The sequence below is a fragment of the Leptonychotes weddellii genome, chromosome 8, assembly GCF_054177405.1.
Source record: "Leptonychotes weddellii isolate Sample4059 chromosome 8, ASM5417740v2, whole genome shotgun sequence".
Taxonomy (NCBI): domain Eukaryota; kingdom Metazoa; phylum Chordata; class Mammalia; order Carnivora; family Phocidae; genus Leptonychotes; species Leptonychotes weddellii.
The window spans coordinates 58,931,070-58,954,392 of NC_138376.1; the positions used below are offsets into that span (position 1 = coordinate 58,931,070).

The following is a 23,323-nucleotide window of genomic DNA, read 5'->3' on the forward strand; positions in this document are numbered from 1 at the left end:
TCTAGCTGAAGCTAGATGATTCACGTTTTTAGCAGACAGGCACCTAGCTTTGCTCAGTAGCCCAAGGAGGGAAGATTAAGCTGATGACATGGCCAATCCAAGACAGGATGGGTCCATAGAATGCAGGTAACAGCATTCAGGGGCGCCTGGGTGGCTCAGTGGGTTAAGCGTCTGCCTTCAGCTCAGGTCATGATCCCAGGGCCCTGGGATCTAGTCCCACATCAGGCTCCTTGCAGAGAGTCTGCTTCTCTCTCTGACAAATAAATAAATACATAAAATCTTAAAAAAAAAAAAGAGCATCCAGACTTTCTCTTAGAGGTATCAGTTTGTGCCTACAAAGGGAATGTGAACTCACTATATGATGCCTTATAAAATGTAATTGTGAAAATCATCTGGTGTCCCTCAAATTACTTTTCAAATGTAAGTAGAAGTAGTTTCCAGATCATCTCTTAGGATCACTTTCCACACAATGGAGGATTAACTGATGCAGAAATGGGAACAACATACTCAAAAACACACTGTGTACATAGTAGCATCTCCGGCCATTGACAAAGGCATGGCGTTTGGCTGAAGGCCGGTAATTCTTGCCTGTGGAAAATACTGTCCTCAGCAGGATTTCCTCCTTACTGCGGAGGATTTTGACTATTACAGCAAGTTTTGCTAGACCAGCTCTTCTGCCAAGTATTCTCTAATTAACAGTAGGCACGTGTATGAGCAATTGTGTATAACTTTCATAGATAGTCTTGTAAAATAGTGGCATCCTAAATTCATATATTATACTTGACTGATTTTTTCTTTAAGGAAGTAAGCATGTAGTCTTGACAGAAAATGTAAAAACAGTAAAACCAAACCAAACACATCTTTCGTTCTCTTTGCTAATGTTTTATTATGGCCTCACATTGCTAAGTAATACAAGTTGTTGTTTAATTAAATTAATTAATTAATTAATTTTTTAAGTAAGCTCTATGCCCAGTGTGGGGCTTGAACTCATGACCCTGAGATCAAGAGTCATATGCTGTATTGACTGAACCAGTCAGGTGCTTCTGTTTTGTTTTGTTTTTTTAAATGCAAATGAAGAGTAGTTTAATACAGGTGTTGATGGAGAAATTAGAGCTGTTTTCATTGCATCAAGCAGGTGGGAAAGGAGACAAATTAGCTAACAGGTATATGTGATGAAAGCTACCCTACTGAATCCCACTGGGGATACCGACGTGATGCTCTCTCATGGTCTTCATCCTTCAGAGAAATTATGGTTGAGTTGGGGAACATTGCAGATACATGCAACTGTTATGAAACCATGCCAGGCTGTGTGTCATTCTGTCTTGGGTTGGCAGTGACTGGGAGTATAATGGGAGTTTGGTGAAGGAGATGATCTGGGAAGGCAGTGGTTGGTGTAAGTCAGGCTTTCTCAACCTTGGTACTTTTGACTTTGTTGTGGACGGCTTTCCTGTGCATTGTAGGATGTTTAATAGCATCTCTGGCCACTGTCCACTAAATGCCAGTAGTACCACCTAGTTGTGAGAACCAAAAATGTCTACAGACATTAACAAATGTCCCTGATGGGGGATAAAATTGTTCCCAGTTGAGAACCACTGGGTAGGCATAGTTGAGCACAGTGTGGATTTGGGGCTAAGCTGTGAAGAATAAATAGAACTTGTTTAGGAAGTGTGGATAGTATGGGGATGGTTTTAGGTGGGAGGAACCATTTATGTAAAGACCCAGTCAGTTTGTACAAATGTCAGTCTTGGAGTAGAGCTACTTAGAGTATGACTTGCGGGCCAAACTTTGTTGCTGGTATTAGCGCTGCAATTGAAGGTAAACATTTAGAAACTTTTATAGCAAGTTTACAGAGTAATTTTATGAGTTTAGTTTTTTTTTTTGCTATAATAATAAAAACTTTAGGCTTTTTATTATATAAATAATTATATTTATTATTTTTTATAATAATAAAAACTTTAGGCTCTCTTTTTTCTTCTTTTAAAGTAAACTCTGCCCAGCGTGGGGCTTCAACTCATGACCCCGAGATCAAGAGTCGCATGCTCTACTGACTGAGGCAGCCAGGGGCCCCCAGGCTTCTCTTTTGTATGTTTTTGTTATTTTGTTTTTCTAGAAATTTATTTTCTGCAAGTATCAGTCTATGACAGATTGGAACATTAAAATGAGAACAACAGCAAACTGATCCTTTACCACGATACTGGGGGAGAAGCACTAAGGCTGTGACCAGACTGAATTTAGTGTGATGGTGGGGAAGTAAGATGGGCTAAGTATGGTTCAGATGGAACGTGAAGGCAGACTGGTTTGTGAGACCTTGTAGGGAGCCTGACACACCTTAGACCTCATTCTCAAATCTTTTCACGATGAATGAATGAAGGCCTGGAAAGCCTCCAAGTAGAACAGAATGGACCGAGAAGTAGGGAGAGGAGGTCCAGTGGATATTTTTGAGATGGGAGTAACTTTTAGAAGGGAATGTTAATGTCATTTAGGCTGTCTCTATAATTTTTGTCTTTCAGTTATCTGTTTATCTCCAGTTAGAAACCTTTTCTAATTACTTGCCCTTGAACCATAATTTTGAACTGGTTCATTGCCCATTTGAAACTTTAATTTATACATGTTAAACCTTGTGTGTCAGATTATGGGTGTCATTTCCTTTCGGGATTTGTAAACACTTCAACGTCTTGGGCACAAAGTAACTTTTGTTATTATCTGGCAGGGCCTATGCCTGTACCTGAAAGAAAGAAATGAAGGAGAGTACGGTTCGGTCCCTTTGCATCTTCTCTAAGTGGAAAAGGTCTGTGCCCTTTGTGGGTTTGTGCTGGTGTTGATGCCCCTGTGTTTGTCATATGGGGTCTTACTTGGACGGTGGACAGCACTGATGTGAGCTTATGGAAGCTGACTGCTTAGCCAGTGGCCACAGGCCTGTGCTCATGTCTTCTCTAGAAGGTTTGGAGACTGTTAGTTTGCTGAGACTCCCATCTGCCACTTACTTTTCTTTCATTGGACTTACTAAACGTATTTATTTTATAATCTATATCTGATAATTTCAATATCTGAAGTGTTTCTGGGTTTTTTTTTTTTTCTCCCTTCTATTTCTGTAGCTCTGGCTCATGATTGTGCTATGCTTCTTGGTATGCTTAATTCTTGAATTTTAGCTGTTTCCTTTCTAATACCTTAAAACTAATTGCTTGAAATAATATGTGGAGCTTAAGGCTTTGTAATTTCACTCGGGATGATATAATGGGACAAGAGTTCTTGGTTTCCCAACTCCTAAACGTCAGTCATTTAGCAGAGCAGAGAAGTGGGTGGGAGGCTGCTTGTTGGGAAATCTCAGTTCCAACCCTGACTTGTGCTGCTTCCATAGTGAATTACTGGGGGCAAGTTACTTAACTGACCTCTCTGTGTCTCAGTTTTACCATTTTGTCAAGAGACTAGATTGACAGGCCGTTGAATAATTGTAGGACAAATGACTGATGTCAGGATCGTGGTCCAGGCATCGGCAATTTCACAAATTCATTGTTTCTGCAACTTCATCATTTGCTGACGTAGTGTGCAAGGTCCTTTAACGTCAAAGAGGTATAGCGTATGTTCCCTGCCCTCCAGAATTTAAAATTCTGTCTAAAAGTCTTGTCTACTTGACTAGACAAAACCCACTCACTCTTAGACACAATAGGAATTTGAGTAGCGTGTTCTCTGCAAGTTCAGAGGAAGTGGAGAATATTCTGGATGGGATGAGACTGTGAGCAGTGGGCTCTAAGTTGGGCCTTGTAGGAAGAGTGGGACTTAAATGTTGAAAAGGCAAGAGGGCATTCCCCGTGAGGGAAACAAGGTTCGGTAGCTGTGGGGAGAAAGTAAATGTAGGGAAAAGAGAGGTGGGAGATGGCATGAAGAAGTTGGGACCTCAGATGCCAATCCCACACATAAATTAGCCATTCTACCACAGCCCCCATCCTCCTCACTCCAGCACTAGGCTGGCGTACTTTCTGTCTATAAACTGGCCTATTCTGGACATTTTATATAAAGTGAATCATGTGGTATATGGTCCTTTATGACTAGCTTCTTTCACTGAACATGTTTTGAAGCTTCAACCATGTTGTGGCATGTATCAGTACTTCATTCATATTTATGGCCAAATAATGCTCAATTCTATGGATACATAATGCAAATTCTTGAGCCCCACCCAGGCCTTACTGAGTGAGAAACTTTGGGGTTGACCTCCTTTCCCCAGTGTGTTTCGATTAGCCTTCTAGGTGATCCAGATGTACCTCTGGGTGGAGAGCCATTGCTGCAGGGGGAGTAGGGGAGGGGCATGAGGCTGGGCATGGATTTTTTTCTTTCATCTCAAGAATAATTGGAAGTTACTGAGAGGTTTTTAAACAGCCATATGAAGCCATTAGGTTTATGCTTTAATAAAAATATTTTAGCTTCTCTGTGAAAAGTAGTTTGAGGGAATCTGGTTAGAAGACACAGGAGGGGCACCTGGGTGGCTCAGTCATTAAGGGTCTGCCTTCAGCTCAGGTCATGGTCCCAGGGTCCTGGGATCGAGCCCCACATCGGGCTCCCTGCTCAGCAGGAAGCCTGCTGCTCCCTCTCCCACTCCCCCTGCTTGTGTTCCCTCTCTTGCTGTGTCTCTCTCTGTCAAAATAAATAAATAAATAAAAATAAAGAAGACACAGGAAACTGTAGATGAGACAGTGGCTTGGCATGGGTTAATGGGAGTGAAAATGGAGAAATGTGGATGGATTCAAGAAAAATTTTGAAAGCAGAAAGGTCATGACTTGATTAATTGCATCATCAGGGAGAGTCAAAGATGAACTCCAGGTTTCTGTGTTGGACAGGTAAATGGGTGGTGGTACCATTACTAAGATCTTCTGATTTTTCTGGTTTTCTGATACATGAGTAAATTTTTTAAAAAAGATTTTATTAGAGAGTGCACACACACACGCATGCACACACACAAGGGAGGAGGGGCAGGGAGAGGGAGAAGCAGACTCCCCGCTGAGCAGGGAACCTGATGTGGTGCTCAATCCCAGGACCCTGGGACTATGACCTGAGCAGAAGGCAGACGCTTAACCGACTGAGCCACCCAGGCACCCCATATGTGAGTAAATCTTAAGCACTCATTCCTCCCCCTAGAATCTGTTTTTTCTGACAAGCCCCAGAGACAACATATTGGATGACATTTGAGTATATACTATCTGGAGAATTCTCTTGGGAGATGTGCCACACACATCTAGAACCCTAAGTGACATTAATATGTACTAATATTGTGTAGCTCCTACAAAAAGTATAAAGTGTCTGAGAAGGTAGAAAATAAAGATGTAAGCAAGATGTTTGGACTGTGGTGTGTGTAGAAGTCTTGCCAAACAAGGTAAATTTGCATAATTTAGAGAAAAAAGATGATGGAATGTTTTGTTGAGAGAAGAGATTTCAAGCCGCATTCAGTTGTCATGGGCCTAGGGTGTGGGCTGAGGTGCTGTGGCTGGATGGCGGTGTATGTGATCCAGTATACGTCAGGATTCCAGGATTCCAGAAATCGAAGAACATGAGACTGTGTACCTGTCTTTCTACAATGTTTATTAAGAGTCAAGGAGGAATTGTAAAATTCTGAAAAGATAGTGATAATGTGCTTGAGAAGAACATTCTTGTCCACCTTAGAAGGGAGTGGGTAGGACAGTAAATTTCTGGGAGGTATGACCAGCAGCAGAATAGGGACTTTAGAAATGGGGAGAAATGGGCAAGATAGGAGGGGTAGAAGTTTCAGGACTTGGCAGCTAAAGGAAAGAAAGGAGGAGATGACCTCATGATTACTAGGAAACTGGAGGAAGATCTGGCTGTTAGAGCTCCTGATGAAGCAGTTATGGAGAAAGGGGGCTGCTGGGAGAGACACTGGCTTAGTTTTTAACATGAACAAGGAATTATGTAGGATTAAACATGTAAGTGTGGTTTTGAAAACTAAAGTTACTAAGCTCGAGGTGGCAGATTTTAGAGACTCCTTTGTCTTTTTAATTTTAATTCAGTTCTGGTATTGTCCTACTTATCTTTTAAAATTATGCCAAGAATTAGAAGCAAATAGTGTCTCACTAACCTATGATCTGGAATGTGAAAGGAGTTGACTAAACTATTCTAAAAATATTTGTTCCTAGTCAGGAAAGACATACAAGTAACATTTTCATTAATGGTGGTTAGATCTGAGTTCATGGGAGGAATTGTTTGGCCAGTGGCTGGGCAGTATCAACCTCTCTCTGATCCGTTCTGAATTATTTCTTTAAACTCAAGAACAATAGACCATAAACTCTGACACCTGCCTAAGTTTCAGTTAGGGAGCTAAATGAAGTGATTGGGCTTAATTACATATAAACCTTCTTGGTCTTAATCTGTAATTCCAAACGAGAGACAGCTGTGACTCACAATAAAAAAGGTGTTCAAATTGACATTGGCTCTCAGTGTTAAAATAAATACACCAGTACTGACTTTAAGTCCAAGGGCAAAGCGTGAGGACATTTAATTCCTCTTTCCTTGACTGATACCTTTTGTTCTCCCTGTTCCACTTTCTAGTTTTAACTTTCGCATTCCTTTTCTCAGTTCCTGTATGCAGCAGAGATGGGAAAGTCAAAAGGTTATTCTTGTGAACACACAGCAACGACTAGCGCCTGTTTGTTGAACTCCGTTCTGCTCTCGACAACCCCTGCAGGGAGCTCTGCTCCGCTCTGCTCCTCCGTCTCAGGCTGCTTCAGCCTGCTGCCTGCCCGGGCGAGGACAGGAGCATGTGTGTAAGCATGAGCCTGGGTGGAAAATAACCCCTGGAGGGAGAAAGTGTTATGTTCGTATTTAAAGGGAAACCCGTTCTTACTAAAATGTACAATCCCAAAGAGTGGATCCTGCGTTTATATCAAGTATTAAAGTTCGGGCGCTGTCAGTGCTTGAATATTGGCCCCCTGTAACTCACAGCTCACTTGGGAAATGAGCTGAAGTAAGGCAGAGGCAAATGTTTACCCCTGTGCCTGGTACAGTGCCTGACACCTGGGAGATCTTCAGAATATCCTGGCGGAATGAACAAATGAGTGAATCAAGGAATGAATGGAGAAAGAGAAGCCAGGTGACTGCAGAGTTGTACTGGGTCCAGGTATCCCCAGTGACCAGCAGAATACGCTTGCTAAAGAACAGAATAGAGGATGAGGTTTGTGGCCTTAGAATAAAAATAATAAGGGGGCACCTGGGTGGCTCAGTCAGTTAAGCGTCTGCCTTTGGCTCAGGTGATGATTCCGGGGTCCTGGGATCGAGCCCGGCATCGGGCTCCCTGCTCAGTGGGGAGCCTGCTTCTCCCTCTTTCTTGCCTGCCACTCCCCCTGCTTGTGCTCTCTGTCTCTGTCAAATAAATAAAATCTTAAAAAAATAAAATAAAAATTACAATAATAGTAAACGTGTATTGAGTTCTTTCATTGGGCCAGATACAACTCTGGGAGCGTTATGTCATTTAATTTTCATCACTGCCCTCTGAGCTGAATTATGATCTGCATTTCACAGATGGGGAAACTGAGGCTTTGACAGAATAAGGAACTTGTCCAGGGTGATCCTTCCCTTTCTGCCTGCGCAGGACTAGAACATGACTCAGTGCTACGTGGCCCATATGAGGATCAGGCCATTGCCCTTGGCATCATTATCACAGTATTCTAACCATCATGAACAAAGTGCCAGATGAACCTGGGCCCCGCACAGACCTCAGGGCCCAGCTTGCTGTGGTCAGACTTACCTCCCCACCTTCTTTATTCTTTATACTACCTCTGTTTTTAGTGCTACCAAACTGAGCACAAGAGGCTCCCTTCATCAGGTTTAATCACAGAGTGTGTGGTTTTCATTTCGGTAGGGTATTTTTGTAACAATGTTAAGTTTTGGACTTGTAGGCAGTTCTCTTGTCATACTGAGTCATCAATAAAGTTGTGTTTTGTTAATACAAACAGGAACGTTAGGGGAGGGAGGTGGATTGGTGGGTTGAATTTGTGACAGCATTGTTTTTGTTGTTTTGTTTTAGCTGTCAAGTTTGAGGTGATGTTGGGACATTTAAGCATAAATTTCCCGAAAGGCTTTGGAACCGTGAGATTGACCCTGTGAAAGAGGCCAATTTTGAAATGCAAACTTTAGGTATATTTTCATAGAGGTGATAGTTGAAGTTGTGGAAGTATGTGATGTCTTCAAGGGCAAAAAGTACTACTATGAAGAGAAAACAGATTATAAAGGATATTGCCCAGACGTTAAGATGTCTCTATTTTGCCAGATTCAAGCACTGTGTGTGCTAATATTCCTGCCTTTTCTGACTCTAGATTTAGTACCATGTCTCATTTAAGTTAACCCATAGAAAATATATTAGCAGTATAACATGCTACTATATTTACAGTGAAGCTCAGATTAGATTTTTAGGATTTCTTTATCAGTCTGGTGGTAACTTTTCCACTCCCAGGCCTGCTAGAATACTTCTAGGCAAAGGATATCAAGATTTAAGCCATACTTGGGCGCCTGGGTGGCTCAGATGGTTGAGCGTCTGCCTTCGGCTCAGGTTATGATCTCAGGGTCCTGGGATCGAGTCCCGCATCAGGCTTCCTGCTCCTTGGGAGCCTGCTTCTCCCTCTGCCTCTCTCTCTCTCTCTCTCTCTGTCTCTCATGAATAAATAAATAAAATCTTTAAAAAAAAAAAAGATTTAAGCCATACTTTTAGAAAATATGGTGGAATTTTATTCCCTCCATTTTTGCTGGTTTTGCAAGATAGGAATTTGCAAACTTAACTTTTTTTAAAACCTAGTATAAGAAAAATGGCACTGAAAGATTAGAATAATAGAATTTAATGTTTCTCATATTTGGAGCAGAGATTTGCCTTCTGGCTTAGAAGTTACTTAGACTCAAGCATTATAAAGACTTACGTGTTATAATCTTGTGTGCATGCCCACACGTGTTTCCTCTGGTCCCCACGGCTTTTTTAGTGTAGTCATTTCTGGAGTTTTTGATCACATACCCTAATAATAATTATCCCTAATACATGTGTGTTTTAAATAAATGCTGTGTATATACTACCTATACTAATAAAAGATGTGCATCATAAAATGTCCACAAAATAGCAATAAAAGTCATGGGATACAGTTCAAACAATATTGTTGATTTTACTTTTTAATGATAAAAATTTTCTCTCATCAGAAACAGTTTTTCTTAGCGAGAACAGTGTGAGCTAACAATACTACAATTTGCAGGTCAGCTTTAACAGTTGTCATTGATCAAAAGGTAACTCCCCAAGAATACATAGATTTAGATGAGGATTAACATCATTATAATTAAAGAACAGTGGTAATCACTTTTCTGATTCCATTCATTAGTCATGCAAAAGCTGTTAAAATTTGATAGCTAAAATTATACTGTCTTCCCTGATGTCAGTGAGTTGTTCTGAAAACCAGTTGAAGGATTTTACATTTTTACACTGAAAATTTTAAAAACTCTGAAATTTTCCATTTGAAAGATTTTTAAGTTAGAAAGTTATATTTCTGGGTTTTTATACTGACAGTTTTTATAGATGACAAGCATTGTTTTCAATAATAAAATAATAATATCAAACATTTCCTAAAATCCATTCTGTAAAATAGTTACTTGATAAAGAATCATATTTACCTTGAATGGTTGAGTCAAGAAAGAAGAGGGTGTGTGTATGTGTAAGAGAGAGTCCGGTGTATGTTAATATGTTAGGTAGCTTACTACTGATACACTTGTCATCATGAAAAAAGTCAGCACTTTGGAACAGTTTTCTTCTTTAATAAAAAAAAAAAATCCTTAGAACATACTTAAATTTCTAATGGTATGATAATGTTCTAAACATTAAAGTAAGTACTTAATAGAATTTATGCATGCAATAAGATAACTCTGAAGATTATAAAAACAAAATACTTGTAATGCAACCGAAATATCCTAACCCAAGTGTGTATGTTATGGCAACTATATAAAGTATGTTTCTAAGTCTTGTGTCCTTGGAAGAGAGTATAAAAAACAATTGCTTCAAGGATGATGAGATGATGGTGTTTTTTTTAAATAAAAAATTATTAAATTGCAAAGATGACTTACAAAAATGGAAAAAAGAAACCAATGCAAATTGTTTAAGAAAACAGGACCAAAAATGTGGACTGATTCAAAAGAAAACATTAAAAGTATGTATTCAAACTCAGTAATGTTTATGTGGTTAACATAAACATACTGAGTGCCTGTTAAGTAGCAGGGACTGTACTAATAATACACAGATGAAAAAGCACAATTTTTTCCATCATTAAAATTTTATTGCTTTAATTTATACCATATAATACTGGCTGTTTCAAGAATTGTCCAGTATTTCATAATACATCTCTTTCTGACACTCTGATTCCTTAAAACTCAAGTTTCAATCTCTTGCCAGACAGCCTCTCTCATTGTTATCTTTGACTTGGTAACCTGGTATTTGCTTTCTAGTAAGATAACCTGCAACAGACACCAGACACACAGTCCTTTACATGTAACCTCATGTTTAGTTACACAGTGCTAGAACGTTGACAGTTAGCAGATGGCTTGTTGGGGTTTATTCTCCACCCTGCCCTACTCCCCAACAATGAAACATATTGGTGAGTGTTCTAGTTAGGAATGTGTTCACCTGCAGCAAGGGAGAACCTGGCTAATGTGAGCTTAAAAGAACAGAAGTTTTGGCCTCTCCGGAAGTCTGCAGGCTGATTTGTTCAGCGCCTGTGTTTCGAGGATTCTCTTGGCCTTTTCCTGATGCTTACTGGCTCAGGGTAGAAAAGCTGCCTCCATACCTCTAGCCCTCACACTGAGGTTCCAAGCAGAAAGGAGGACAAAGGGCAGGGACAAAGGGCCTAGCATCTGATTCCATGTGCTTGATCAAGAGAGCAAAGCCTTGTCCAGAAGCTCCACTCAGCAGATGTGGGCTCACACCTCAGGGGCCAGAGCTGGGTCACAGGGCTGCCTAGCTGGGAGGGTACCTGACCAAACTGGGAACTTTGGTTTTTCAGCCTTCACACAGGAGGGGTAACTAGTATAGCGTCTGCCACATACTTTCAGCCATCTGCCTCCTCTTTATGTCAGTATAATGCCTAGTGAGTCCAACAGTGAGGTCTTAGTTAAAGAGTTTGCCATGAAATTTTGTATCTTTGAGATACTCTGTTCACTTGCTGGGAAGTTCCTAGGGTCTTTGACAAGGGAAAGATCCTGAGTCCTTTCCTCCCTCTGTGGTGGAAAGGAGTTGTCTTAGGGCCCTCTCCTTCTCCTTAGTTCAGTCCAGCCCCTCCATTATAAGTAAATTTTTACTTTCTGTTTTCTTTCCTCTGCCTTTGACTTTTTCCATGAGAGATGCATAAAAGGTCCTAATCAGTCCTACATTACCTCAAGTCAGAAAAAAGAAAACTGTGTATCTGAAGTGTGAAAGTAAGTGAAATAAAGAACTGTTACATCGAATACCTAAAGCCTTTGAAAGTACCCAAAAGTCACTTTATATTTTTTGCAGAGGGCCCCATCTAGGGCAAAGAAAAAAAAGCTCATGTGTTTGAATTGAATGAAACAATTGAGCAAGTGCCTGGTATTGCTTAGCTCTTTTTGTATTTAATCCTCTCAATGAATCTATGGAAAAAAAAGATTGGGTCCATTTCACAGATTAGAAGCTTTGTAATTTCCCCAAGGCTACCCAACTGACAGGGCCAGGATTAAACTGTGGAGAGTCTAACTCAAAAGTACACACTCCCCATCCTCCCCCCAGTTTTGCTTGTTGTCTTCCATTTGTACTTTGTCTTTAAACTTGCTTTCCCACAATTACGCACATTAAATCTCAATTTAAAACAAATCTCAATTAAAAAAAAACAACAACAACTATCAGGGTGCTGCTGGGTGGCTCAGTCGTTAAGCGTCTGCCTTCGGCTCAGGTCATGATCCCGGAGTCCTGGGATCGAGCCCCGAATACGGCTCCCTGCTTGGCGGGAAGCCTGCTTCTCCCTCTCCCACTCTCCCTGCTTGTGTTCCCTCTCTCGCTGTCTCTCTCTCTGTCAAATAAATAAATAAAATCTTAAAAAAAAAAAAAAACTATCTTCTTCAAATTGATTATTTCTTTTTATTTGCTATTCACTCCCAAGGTCCAAAGGTACAGCATCAGCTGTGTATACCCCAGAATTCAAATATAATTAGACATGTCTGGAAGCCTATGGAAGGATTCTAGCAGGGGCTACTTAATTACCTAAATTAACCGTCAGCCTCTGGGAAAGAACTAATCAGAGAAGAGAGAGTGGAGGAGTGCAAGTTTACTTAAAAGTGCCACCGAGTAGGGGTAAATCTGACTCAAGTACAATGCAATTTATTTAGCCTGTCCTCTGATCCAATCCTCAGGGACTCCTGGAGCCAGGAGGTTGCTAGTGAAAGAGCTACAGACATCTTCACTATGATTTTCATGGGTCATTGAGTGTTCATGCCAGGTCAGCAGATTCAGCAGCACCAGCCCAGGCAGTTTATCGCCTGGGCGCCTGTGGGGGTGGGTCACCAGGGCTTGGGTGCAGGCCTTGGGGTCCTCAGCGGGGCTGGGTCTTGTCTTGCAGGGGTTTGGAGTTGAAAGGGTAAACATTCATTGTCTTTGTTTGGGCTGCGATAACAAAATTGGGTAGCTTATAAACAGTATAAATTTATTTCTCACAGTTCTGAAGGCTGGATGTTCAAGATCAGGGTGCCAGCATGATTGGGATCTGGTAAAAGCCCTCTGCTGGTTGCAGACTGCAGATTCCTTGCTGTGTCCTCACATGGTGGAAAGGGGTAGGGGTATTATTGGGTCTCTTTCATAAGGACACTAATCCCATTCATGAGGGTTCTGTCCTCCTAAACTAATTACCTTCCATAGGCCCCCCACCTTGTAATACCATCACCTTGGGGGTTAGGTTTCAACATACGAATTTTAAGGGGAACACAGATCATTTATTAATGCAGGACCCCTTAAAAAGCTTGCTTCAGAACTTCTGGAGATATTAGGGGAAGTGGATGGGGGTGATAGAATCCCAAGGTAGCGGTTAGAAGCAGAGTCAGGGAAATACTGGTATATTTGCTTCATTCTCAATTGCCATCAATTTGCAAATATATCAACAATTTAATTAAGACATTTGGGCCAAACAAAATACTCCATTATACGCTTGCAATTTTTAAAATTAACTGACAAGAGCATTTATTTAAACATATAGTCACATACAACTTTCTTCTTCAATATCATTGTCAATGTTAAAAGCAAAGCCTTTTTCACATTCAGGGTCTACAGACTGTTCTGAATTATTTAGGCAATTTACAGTTACATGTAGCATCCTAGATGCACTGCTTTTTAAAATCATACAGCTTTAGCATTAATTGAGAAATATTGGCGTTTGATCTACATTGCTTTTTGGCTAAACTTCGTTACATTTGTTCCTAAATTAAATTACCAACTCAGTTTGATCTCTAGAACATCACCTGGAAATCTTTGATGTTCGGCGCTGGAGTGATAGTTCTTTAATCATCCATTTGGTTAATATTTACTGAGGGCCTCCTGCGTTGCCAGTCTCTGCACTTACAGAACTGACATTGTGGAGACAGATGAGCATAAAGTCAAGTACACAGATGAACAAATAAAATTTTAATAAATTTAGACAATAGAACTTCAGCTAAGGTGGTTAGAGAGGACTCTCCATGGTAGGTCATCCTAAATGACGAGAGTACCAACACCGCTGAGAGTCGGGATGAAGCCTTTCTGTCACCCTGGCCCTTCCATGTGTGAAAATCCTGTCTGTTCGCTAACAACTGGGTAGTGAGTGTTTGCCACATGCCAGACATGCTTCGAGGCCCTGGGGATACAACAGTGAACAAAACAGGAGACAAAATCCCTGGCCCTGTGGAATTTATATTCTATTAGGGGAGAGAGAGAAATAAATATGGAAAACGTACAGTATGTCAGATGCTAAGTGCTATGGTGACAAATGAAGCCTTGAAGGGAAGTAGGGAGTTGGGGGGTGGGGCACTGGAAAAATATAAAACCTGGTTGTCAGGGAAGGCCTCATTAACAAATTGAACTTTGAGCCAGAAATGGAGATCTTTGGTCTAGCCCAGGGCTGGGACTTTGTAAAGGACAGACTTTTTCTTCAGGCTTTGGGAGCCCTGGGCCTCCTTTGCAGCCCTCAGCTCTGCCTGGGACAGTATGGAAATGAGTGGGTGGAGCTGTCTTCCAATACAACTTTATTTACGGACACTGAGATTTGTATTTCATATGATTTTTACATGTCATGAAATACTATTAATTTTATTTTTTTTTCAACCCCAATTAAAAATATCCCATTTTTGACTGGGGGCTATACAAAAACTGTTATGAGCTAGATTTAGCCTGTGGGCCATAGTTTGCCTTCCCATAATCTAGCCTAAGAGATTTTGGAGTATCTGTTCCTTTTAATTGCTTTGGATAATATGTAATGGTGTATGTTTGAATAATAAAATCCAACTGTCATGCTTTTGTAGATATCTATTTTGGGTCCAACACCTTTTTTTCCTGCTGCTGCTGCTTTTTTTTTTTTTTTTTTGTGGTAGTAATGAAAATTCATCTGTTCAGTGACATATATTCATTTCACTTAAATTTATGTCTTACAGCTTTTATTTCTAGGCTCTGCTATGCAATAATAGCTTTATTTTCAATCCATCATACTATAGTATTTCTGAAGACATTTTAAGTAGCAGTTAAGAATTTTCTTCAGGTAAAGCTATAGAAAAACTCAGTAGAGTGGCTTAAGCAATTAAGGGTTAATTTGTCTAATACAGAAAGGTTTAGAGTGGGCCGCACAAGACTGCTGTGGCAGCTGTACAACATCAAGGACCCAAGCTCCTGTCTTTCTGCTTGACCATCCTTAGCATATGGAGTTTGTTTTCACAATTGCAAAATGGTTTCTGCACCTCCAGGCACCACTTCTGCGTTTCTTCAAAAGAGGAGGGAGAAGGATATAATGGGCTTTGTGTTTTTATTCATTAAGGGGAGCCTTCCGGAGAACATCTGCCTTCTTCTCTCTTATTGGCCAGAACCGTGTCACGTGATGACTCCTGGCTCCAGAGGAGTCTGGGTAAAACAGGTTTTGTAGCAGAGCGCATCGCTTTTCCAAACAAAACCCAGCCTTCTGTTACTAAGAAAGGGAGATTGGCTACTGGGTAAAAAACTAGCATTAACTGCCATGGCTTCTAGGTGTGTTAACAAACAAAAAACACCTGAGTTATAGGTCCTTCCATCATGGCTGAATTGACATGGGTGAAGGCAGCGACTGTTGTCCCACGGTTTACTTCTCTTCCACTTGCTCCTCACATGTCTTTTGATATTGACTGTTGGGTACATTTTGCTTCAGTATAGTTGAAATGTGGGGAGGAGAGAGCTCTTTGTGTCAAGGAAGCGGTGGTATATGTTATTGTTATTTGAACTCTGGGTTTGTACCGGCACATGCAGTGCCCTTGGCCGCTTCCTGTTGCCACATGGGAATCCTTTCTATTACCTGGGTACCCACCCAACCAGCCGTCCCTTCCGCCCGAGCTGGCCTGTCTCCCTGCCAGGTAAGCCTGGCCTCCCACAGCTCCAGGCCACGTTCATCCCAGCAGATCTTAAAAATAGCTGGTTGTGGCAGCTCGTGACTTGTCTTCCTTCCTGATGCTAATAATGCCACAGATAGCCACTTGAAAACTTCCTGCTCTGTGTTAAATTTCTGCCCTTTGTTTATTCAAATCATTCGCTGTAGTATTAGTTAATTTTCTGTGGCCTTAGCTCTTTTTTAAGAAAAAATGTCTTTTTTTTTTAAATTTTATTTATTTATTCATGAGAGACAGAGAGAGAGAGACAGAGGCAGAGGGAGAAGCAGGCTCCCCGCGGAGCAGGGAGCCCGATGCGGGACTCGATCCCAGGACCCTGGGATCATGACCTGAGCCGAAGGCAGACGCTCAACCGACTGAGCCACCCAGGCGTCCCAAGAAAAAATTTCTTTTTAATCATCTGGCTTTTCTTACAAGTTTGAGTAAACGTGGAGGCCAGTGAGTAACAACATGCTCTGACTCCTGGGGCTTCAGGTCCTGTTGGAAAACCTGATTTATATAAAACACCACATGTCTATGGCCATATACTCCTGTTCCCTTCTGTGTGGAGCTCTTTCTCAACATAACTTTCCTCTATTTAATCTGTTGAATATTGACATATTCACACTGTTCAAAAACGTTTCAAGTTCACACATGCAGAGAAGGAAACCTCTTGCTCCTACTTTGTCCCTGTCGCCCAGTTCCCACTCCCCCAGCCCCTAGACAGCTATTTCCGTTATTTTTTTATGTAACTTTCAAGAGTTCATTTTTTAACATAAATACAAGCAAATACAAATGTGTTCCTTTATTTCCTCTATTTTTAAAAAAATGTTCCTAGTCTATGCACAGTTCTGTTCCTTAATTTTTTTTTTCCCATTTACTAATGTACCTTGGAGATCTTTTCATAGCAGTGTTAACAGTATATACAGAACTCCTTTTTTCTTCAGTTGTGCAGTATTAAAGTGACCTTTTTGAAATGTAAACCTGGTCCTGTCTCCCCTGCTTTCCTCTTTTAAACCAGAGATAGAATTATTTACATTTTACTCCTTATACTACTGTCAGTTATCACCTTTGTTAATAACTATCCTTTGCTTCTTGAGCATTGTTCCTTTCCCTCTCCCTCAGTTTTATTGAGATACAGTTGACATATAATATTGCATAAGTGTAAGGTATACAACACAATGATATATATATAGTGAAATGATTACCACGGTTAGTTAACACATCCATCACTCACATCATTTGAATTTTAATATTCTGTGATACATCTTTCAAATATTGGCTGTAAGGAGGGAAGGGTGTTGAGACATGGATACTTTCATACATCGCTAATGGGAACGTAAATTGACGTGGACTTTTTGAAAAGCAGTTTAGCATGGGTCCGTGAGGAGCCTGAAAAATGTCTCTACCCTTTGATCTGAGTTTCATTCATAGGGCTATGTCTAAAATAGTGTTGAGGTTACAGTTAAAGATTTCTAAATAAAGATGTTCACCACATGATACTTCTGGTGGTGAAAGTTACAAGTATTCTAAATACCAATAATTGAGGAGTAGTTAACGAAAAACATGTACATGATGGATTGCTAAGCAGATATTAAAATTCATGCTTTTGAAAAATTTTTAATGACACAGGGTATATATTTTGAGTGAAAGCGGCAAGATGCAGCTGTTTTTGTTGAGTGTGATCCTGTGAAAGGAATGACCAGTTGAGCTGTAGGGGATTATAGTCCAGCAGTAAATGCTGTGTGTATGGGGTGGGGGAGCTAGGGGGCTGGGGAGTAAAGAAGTTGTGTACGTGTCTTTGATATATCCTAGTATTGAGAGCATATGAGTTTTTAGGCACTCACACTTTGGGGAAGATGTAGAGGTGGGATGGATATTATGTGTATATATATTATATGGAAAACTCAGGTTTGACTGTGTGTCAGTTTCATTTTTGATCACTCTCATGAACATTTGAAATGTGTTGGATATGTAAAGTTCTACATATGGACGTTAAATCCAAACCCTTTCCTCTAATTAAATTTTGAGAGGATTGTAGGTAACTTCTTGTTCGCTTGTTTTTACAATTTCTAGACTTTTAAAAATGCAAATACATTGCTTTCATAGTCAAAGGAACTGGATCATGAAGGACATTGTGCTATGCTAAGAAATGTGTGTGTGGTCTTCCAAGGGCAGTGGGGACCCACTAAATAAATAGGAGAATGACATGATTGTCTTAACAAGAACACATACCAAGACCTTGATCAAAATAGGTGACCACTTTTGACTTCAGCATCAACTTTGTTTATCTGCCTTATATGGTTATAAAGGGAAATTAAGTAGGATGAATAATACTTTTTTTGCAAGCCACAGTTTCAGAATAATATAACTACATTTCTGGAATTTTGTACCAATGAGGGAAAAAGGTTAACTTTTTCGGAAATGAGAAAAAGCTTAATTCAAGAAACCAAGATAATGCATCAAACTACCATACAGTAGTTTCCTTGTTTTCTGATATCACTGAGTGTAAAGATGTCCTATTTGGCTAGCTTTGCATTTCTGTCCATACTAACTGTGCAGTCTTGTTAGTCATTCATAGACTTCAATCCAGTGATCAGAATCTCTGTGCTCATGACATGCAATGGATTTCCATCTCGGATGCACATGTCATTGAGGCTTTTGGGGGAAAGTTGGAGGAAATTGGTAGGGGCAGTCAGTATGTGTAAGTTTGTTCTTCAAGCACTTTATTTTTATAAAATGGTGGCTTGACCTCTCAAAAGGATTCTTTTCATTGCCAATTATAAAATTACTTCACCGTTTAAGTTTGTTCTCTATGTACATTTCCCAGAATCACTTAGAAAAAGGAACTTTGTTGAGCCATGTTTTACATGCTGTGTTTAAGATATTGAATATTGTCACCTTGTCTGAATTATTTAATATGAACCCTTAAATAAGATTGATAAGATTTTGAAAATGTACAGATGTGTTTGCAGCTCTTCAAGAGCACACCTGACCCCTAGTGACTGAAGAAGGAAACATGAAGGTGAGAGGAACAAAAAGGGTTAAGAAATAGAGTTCAAACTAAGATGATGCTTGTTTACTCTCACCTTAGAAGCAGAGAACATTTTTCTCTTGTGAATTGATGAAAGGATGCTTTCATGACAGTGGCTACAGCTGTGGAATATCTGAAAGAGACTGCTGAAGGGAATAAAAATGTTGCTGCTCCCAGGAATCAATGAAATGTTGACATCTCAGATGGGCTATACATGGTTTTCAAATGGTTTTGGCAGAGGGAGCTTTCATGACTATAAATGTCAACTTCTGTAAATGGGAGGGAGAATGGATATGGCCTACTGAGAACTGAGTCCCTCACCTCATACATAATCTGATCCTTCCAATTTGTGCCCCGGAGTTCTGGGGAGTCTAGGTGAAGAAATCATCGTGTCAGGATTTGCCTAGACTTCTGCTGGATATCCAGTGAGTCAATGGTGCATGGTGCCTGCGAAAATCTCTCTCTCTCTCTTTTTTTTTTTTTTTGCATCAGTGACCTCTGACAATGAGAAATCAAATCTAGTTCAATTTGGAAATATCTACATATTGTTTCAGTTGAGCATTTCTCCTTCTTTATTTGTCTTCCCTCTTTAGATAAAGAAGAAGCAGCAGGATGTGGTTAGATTTCTGGAAGCCAACAAGATAGAGTTTGAGGAGGTGGATATCACAATGTCAGAAGAACAGAGACAATGGATGTACAAAAACATTCCCCCAGAAAAGAAGCCTGCTCAGGGCAACCCTCTGCCACCTCAGATATTTAATGGTGACCGATACTGTGGAGTAAGTAGCCAGATTGTTACCACACTATTTCTTTGGGTGATTCAGAACACAGTTACCTAGAGTGACGTTGGGTTTTTTCAGTGAGGACTGTGACCTCTTTACCCTCTGCCACTCAGGTTCACAGTTTAATAGAGGGGATGTGGGTACAACGACACAGACGGTGTGTGAATGTGAGTGCGTACATGTCTGTCAGTCTTCCTGTATCTTTGTTTGGGGAAAGTGGTGGGTAGGGGAAGGGGTATGTGTGTGTGTGCTTATTGTGTTCTAAATTTTAAAGCAGATTTTTTGATTAATATATTTTGGGGGCAGAGTGGAAGGGATAGTTATTCTTGGATCTTCACCTCTCTATAGTATAAAAAACTACTAATAGCTGATTATACACCAGACTTTGTTTCTTTTGTGATAATGAGCCAGATGGATCATTATGAACCTCTGAAATATATTAGGTGCCTTCCTCCTGTATGTAGCATATGAGAAGATGAAGTCACATTTGTCTGATTATCTATTTTCCTTCTCACTGGCTTAAGAAAAAAAAAATCAAGAAACTTCTAATGAGTAGCTAGGATTTGCCCTTTGTCATACTCTAAGTGTTAAGTGTGTGTTTATTTTGGTACCTGTACTACAGTTCTTTAAGGATGGCCTGGAGAAGGGGAAGAGGCTATAGTGCTGAAGTGCTTAAGGTGAAATAAATAGCTGGGTTGTACTGGAGTGGAGAAAAGGGATAACAATGCTTTTGATGCCTTGAAAGGAAACACTTTCCATGTGCATAAGAGAGAAGGAGATGCTGAAACGGAAAGCCATAAAGATTGTGCACAGAGTTCTTGCATTCATGTCAGAGGAGAATCCTGCACATGGCACTAGATTCAGATATGAGTTCTTGTACCACTTTATGTTGGCTTTGACACCTTTGGAAAGTTACCTCTCTTAAAGCATCGATTTTCTTATCTTTAAGCAAAGGATGATAATATCTGCCTTACTTCCCAGGATATTTTGTGACTGTAAAGTACTTTTTAAGAATAAAGCTTATTGTTTTAATTGTGGAATATTTTACATTGTTGATCTCATATTTTATTAGGGGAGTATGTGGTAACTGAAGGTGTATCCCATTCACAATTACAGACCCTAGAAAATGTACTCTTGTGTCTGCAAACCAAAAGGGGTATAGTTGAAACTGTGTATAAACGGTACTGTTCAAAGCAAAACTATTAGTCAGATAGTGCTAGAAGACTTAAAACAAAAATTTAGCAGTTTTCTGTCCCTCAGACTTCTCAGGTACGAGAATGTCTTTGTTCTGGTCTTGTTGAGTGGTAATTCTGCTGGGTATAGAATTCTAAGTTGGAAAGACTTTTGATCGTTTTGCTTCATTATCATCTGGTTTCTAGTGCTGCGATGGAGAAGTCTAATGCCATTTTCCTTGATCTTTTGTATGTTTTTGCCAGTTTCTTTTTTCCAGGTTTTTAATGTCTCTTATTCATATGTGTATCCTAAAATTTTTTGGTGAATTACCATAATTAATCTATTTTTCATTCACTGTGCTGAGTGCTCAGTAGCTCCCTATTATCCAAGAATTGCATGATTATTAAATATATTTTTATATTATTTTCTTTGAAAAAGTTCTTCCTGCTTTTTCACTCTGTTCTCTTTATCTAGAATACATATTGGGCGCCTGGGTGGCTCAGTCGTTAAGCGTCTGCCTTCGGCTCAGGTCATGATCCCGGGATTCTGGAATCGAGCCCTGCATCAGGCTCCCTGCTCAGTGGGGAGCCTGCTTCTCCCTCTCCCACTACCCCTGCTTGTGTTCCCTCTTTCACTGTGTCTCTCTCTGTCAAAGAAATAAAATCTTAAAAAAAAAATAGAATACATACTAATTTAGATGTGAACTTATTACACCAATTTTCTAATAGTCTTATCTTTTTCTTTTGTATTGTCTTAACTTTTTATTCTACTTTCTGGGAGATTTCTTCAACTTACCTTTGAATTTTTTCATTGAATTTTTATGTAATCTTTTTTTTTCCTTTCTTACATTCTGATTTTTTCTTTTTAATAATGTGCTTTTATGAGATGAGTACAGATCTTAGCTCAGTGGAGATATTAAATATGATTTCTTTGAGGTTTTCTTCTCTTACCAGTATTGTCCCTGTTCTACTAATTCCCCCCCCCCGCCGCCTTTTTTTTTTTTCACTTTGCTTATTTTGGTCTTTTCTCTCAACTGTGGTGGGCTTTCCTCAGATGTCTGGTGATCCTTGTCTTTTGTTTAAGAGGTGAGGCACTAGGAAGCTAATTAATTAGAAGTTGTGTGTGTGCTTATATATATGTGTGGGCTTGTTTCCCAGAGGACTTCTCTCTAGGTTGACTGGGTAGCCTATTACATTCTTGTTGTAGATACAGATAATAAAATCTGCAGGTCTTTTCTCAGGTGATAATTTAATTTTTCCAGAGAATTGCCCTTCAGTCTCTTGCTTGGGGATATCAGCCTCGCTACTGGAGTTCTGGACCTGTAGGGTGAGAGGGCTAGAGGGTCTCACTCTCTGCCATGCACAGTTTCCCTTCATATCTGTTTTCACCTCCACTCTGTCTTCCATGCTCCTGTTTATTCCATGCTGCTGTTTATAAGTTTGTTGCTTCCCAGAAGCCGTATTTATTAATGGTGTACCTTCTAGTTCCTTTGGAGAGAGTGAGGCACCCTGGGAATCTAATTGCTGCTTATGTAGATTTTCAAACAGTCTCCCTGTTTTCTGCCTTTGCCCACTCACCTCACCTTCACAATGGCTGATGCCTCCAGCTCCTGACGTTTCCTGGGGAGCCCCCGCAGCTTGTGAGGTTTGACCATCCTCTGCTCTCTAATGTCCCTCACCATTTCTCTCCTCACTTCCTACATATGTTGTGGTTCAGAGCTATAGATGTCTCTTAGTTTTATTTTTTTTTAAATGGTGTTTCTGGTTCTTTAAAAAAATTCTTGTTTTGTTGATTTTTCAAGATAAAGGAGGAAAAGACATCTTTCCTCTATCATCGTGAAAGTAGAAGTGTTCAGAGCCCTTTGAATACAGGAATGTATTGAATGAATAAAAGAGTGTAATGTGAAATGAAGTTAATTCCTTACCCTTGCTTTCACTTCTTTATGACTTTCTACATCTCTATGTACCTTTGCCCTACAGTCTATGGAAATTTTTTCAGATAGACTGGGAACTGGCTAGAGGCTTACACATTGATTACACTGTGCTGGATAAATGGCATCTTCTCAGCTTAAGCAATGTTAGTCCCGTGGGGATGTTGACAGAACAGCACTGGTACGCGCTCTGTCTTTATAGTTTGTGCTAGCAGGAGTTTTGAAGGCAGTGTCTGCTCTTACCACGGTCAAGTAAACTTGACTTTGACAAAAGCAAAAGCATTAGAGGGCAACTAACCATGGTCTCATTCATCCTACCTGCTTCTGTGCACCTTGCTTTACCTAGTGATAAAGTTTATCAGTGGTCTTATCTGGTTGGATAACTTGTGGAAACCTGCCACATTGCAGGTGATGGGATCCAGTAAGCATGAAGATTCACCTATTTCCTGGAATTGGCTGGAAACTTACTACTTTATTTTAAACTGGGAGACATAAATAGCTGCTAAGCTACTTGGTAATCAACGTAGATAGTTTCCTTCTCTCTGCCCTTTAGTATTTGAATAATCTGCTTGTTGGGAAGAATTCCCCACTGAATGGAAGCTCCCTGGCATGTCTAGTCAGTTCTTCTCACCCCAGAATTTGAACACTGAGGGGATAATGCAGCAATACAGGATCAGTTAGGGGTCTTGGGGTCAGGAATAGCCATAGCCATGGCAGGTATCCTAATGGGGCTGATCCTGCGGTGTGGCCTCGGTGTGTTCTTGGCCACCCAGACATAGAAACTTGTCTCATAAACTGGTTCTT

General features: G+C 40.2%; 1 protein-coding gene across 1 annotated transcript in view; it reads left to right on the forward strand.

The window, feature by feature from the left end:
• Positions 1 to 21,810, forward strand: part of SH3BGRL2 (SH3 domain binding glutamate rich protein like 2) — a 78,690-nt gene extending 56,880 nt beyond the window's left edge. Inside the window, exon 3 of the mRNA XM_081829357.1 lies at positions 19,228 to 21,810. Within this exon, the coding sequence (XP_081685483.1) occupies positions 19,228 to 19,473 (246 nt within the window). The 3' untranslated portion in view covers positions 19,474 to 21,810. The remainder of the gene's footprint in view (positions 1 to 19,227) is intronic.
• Positions 21,811 to 23,323: the final 1,513 nt, after the last annotated feature.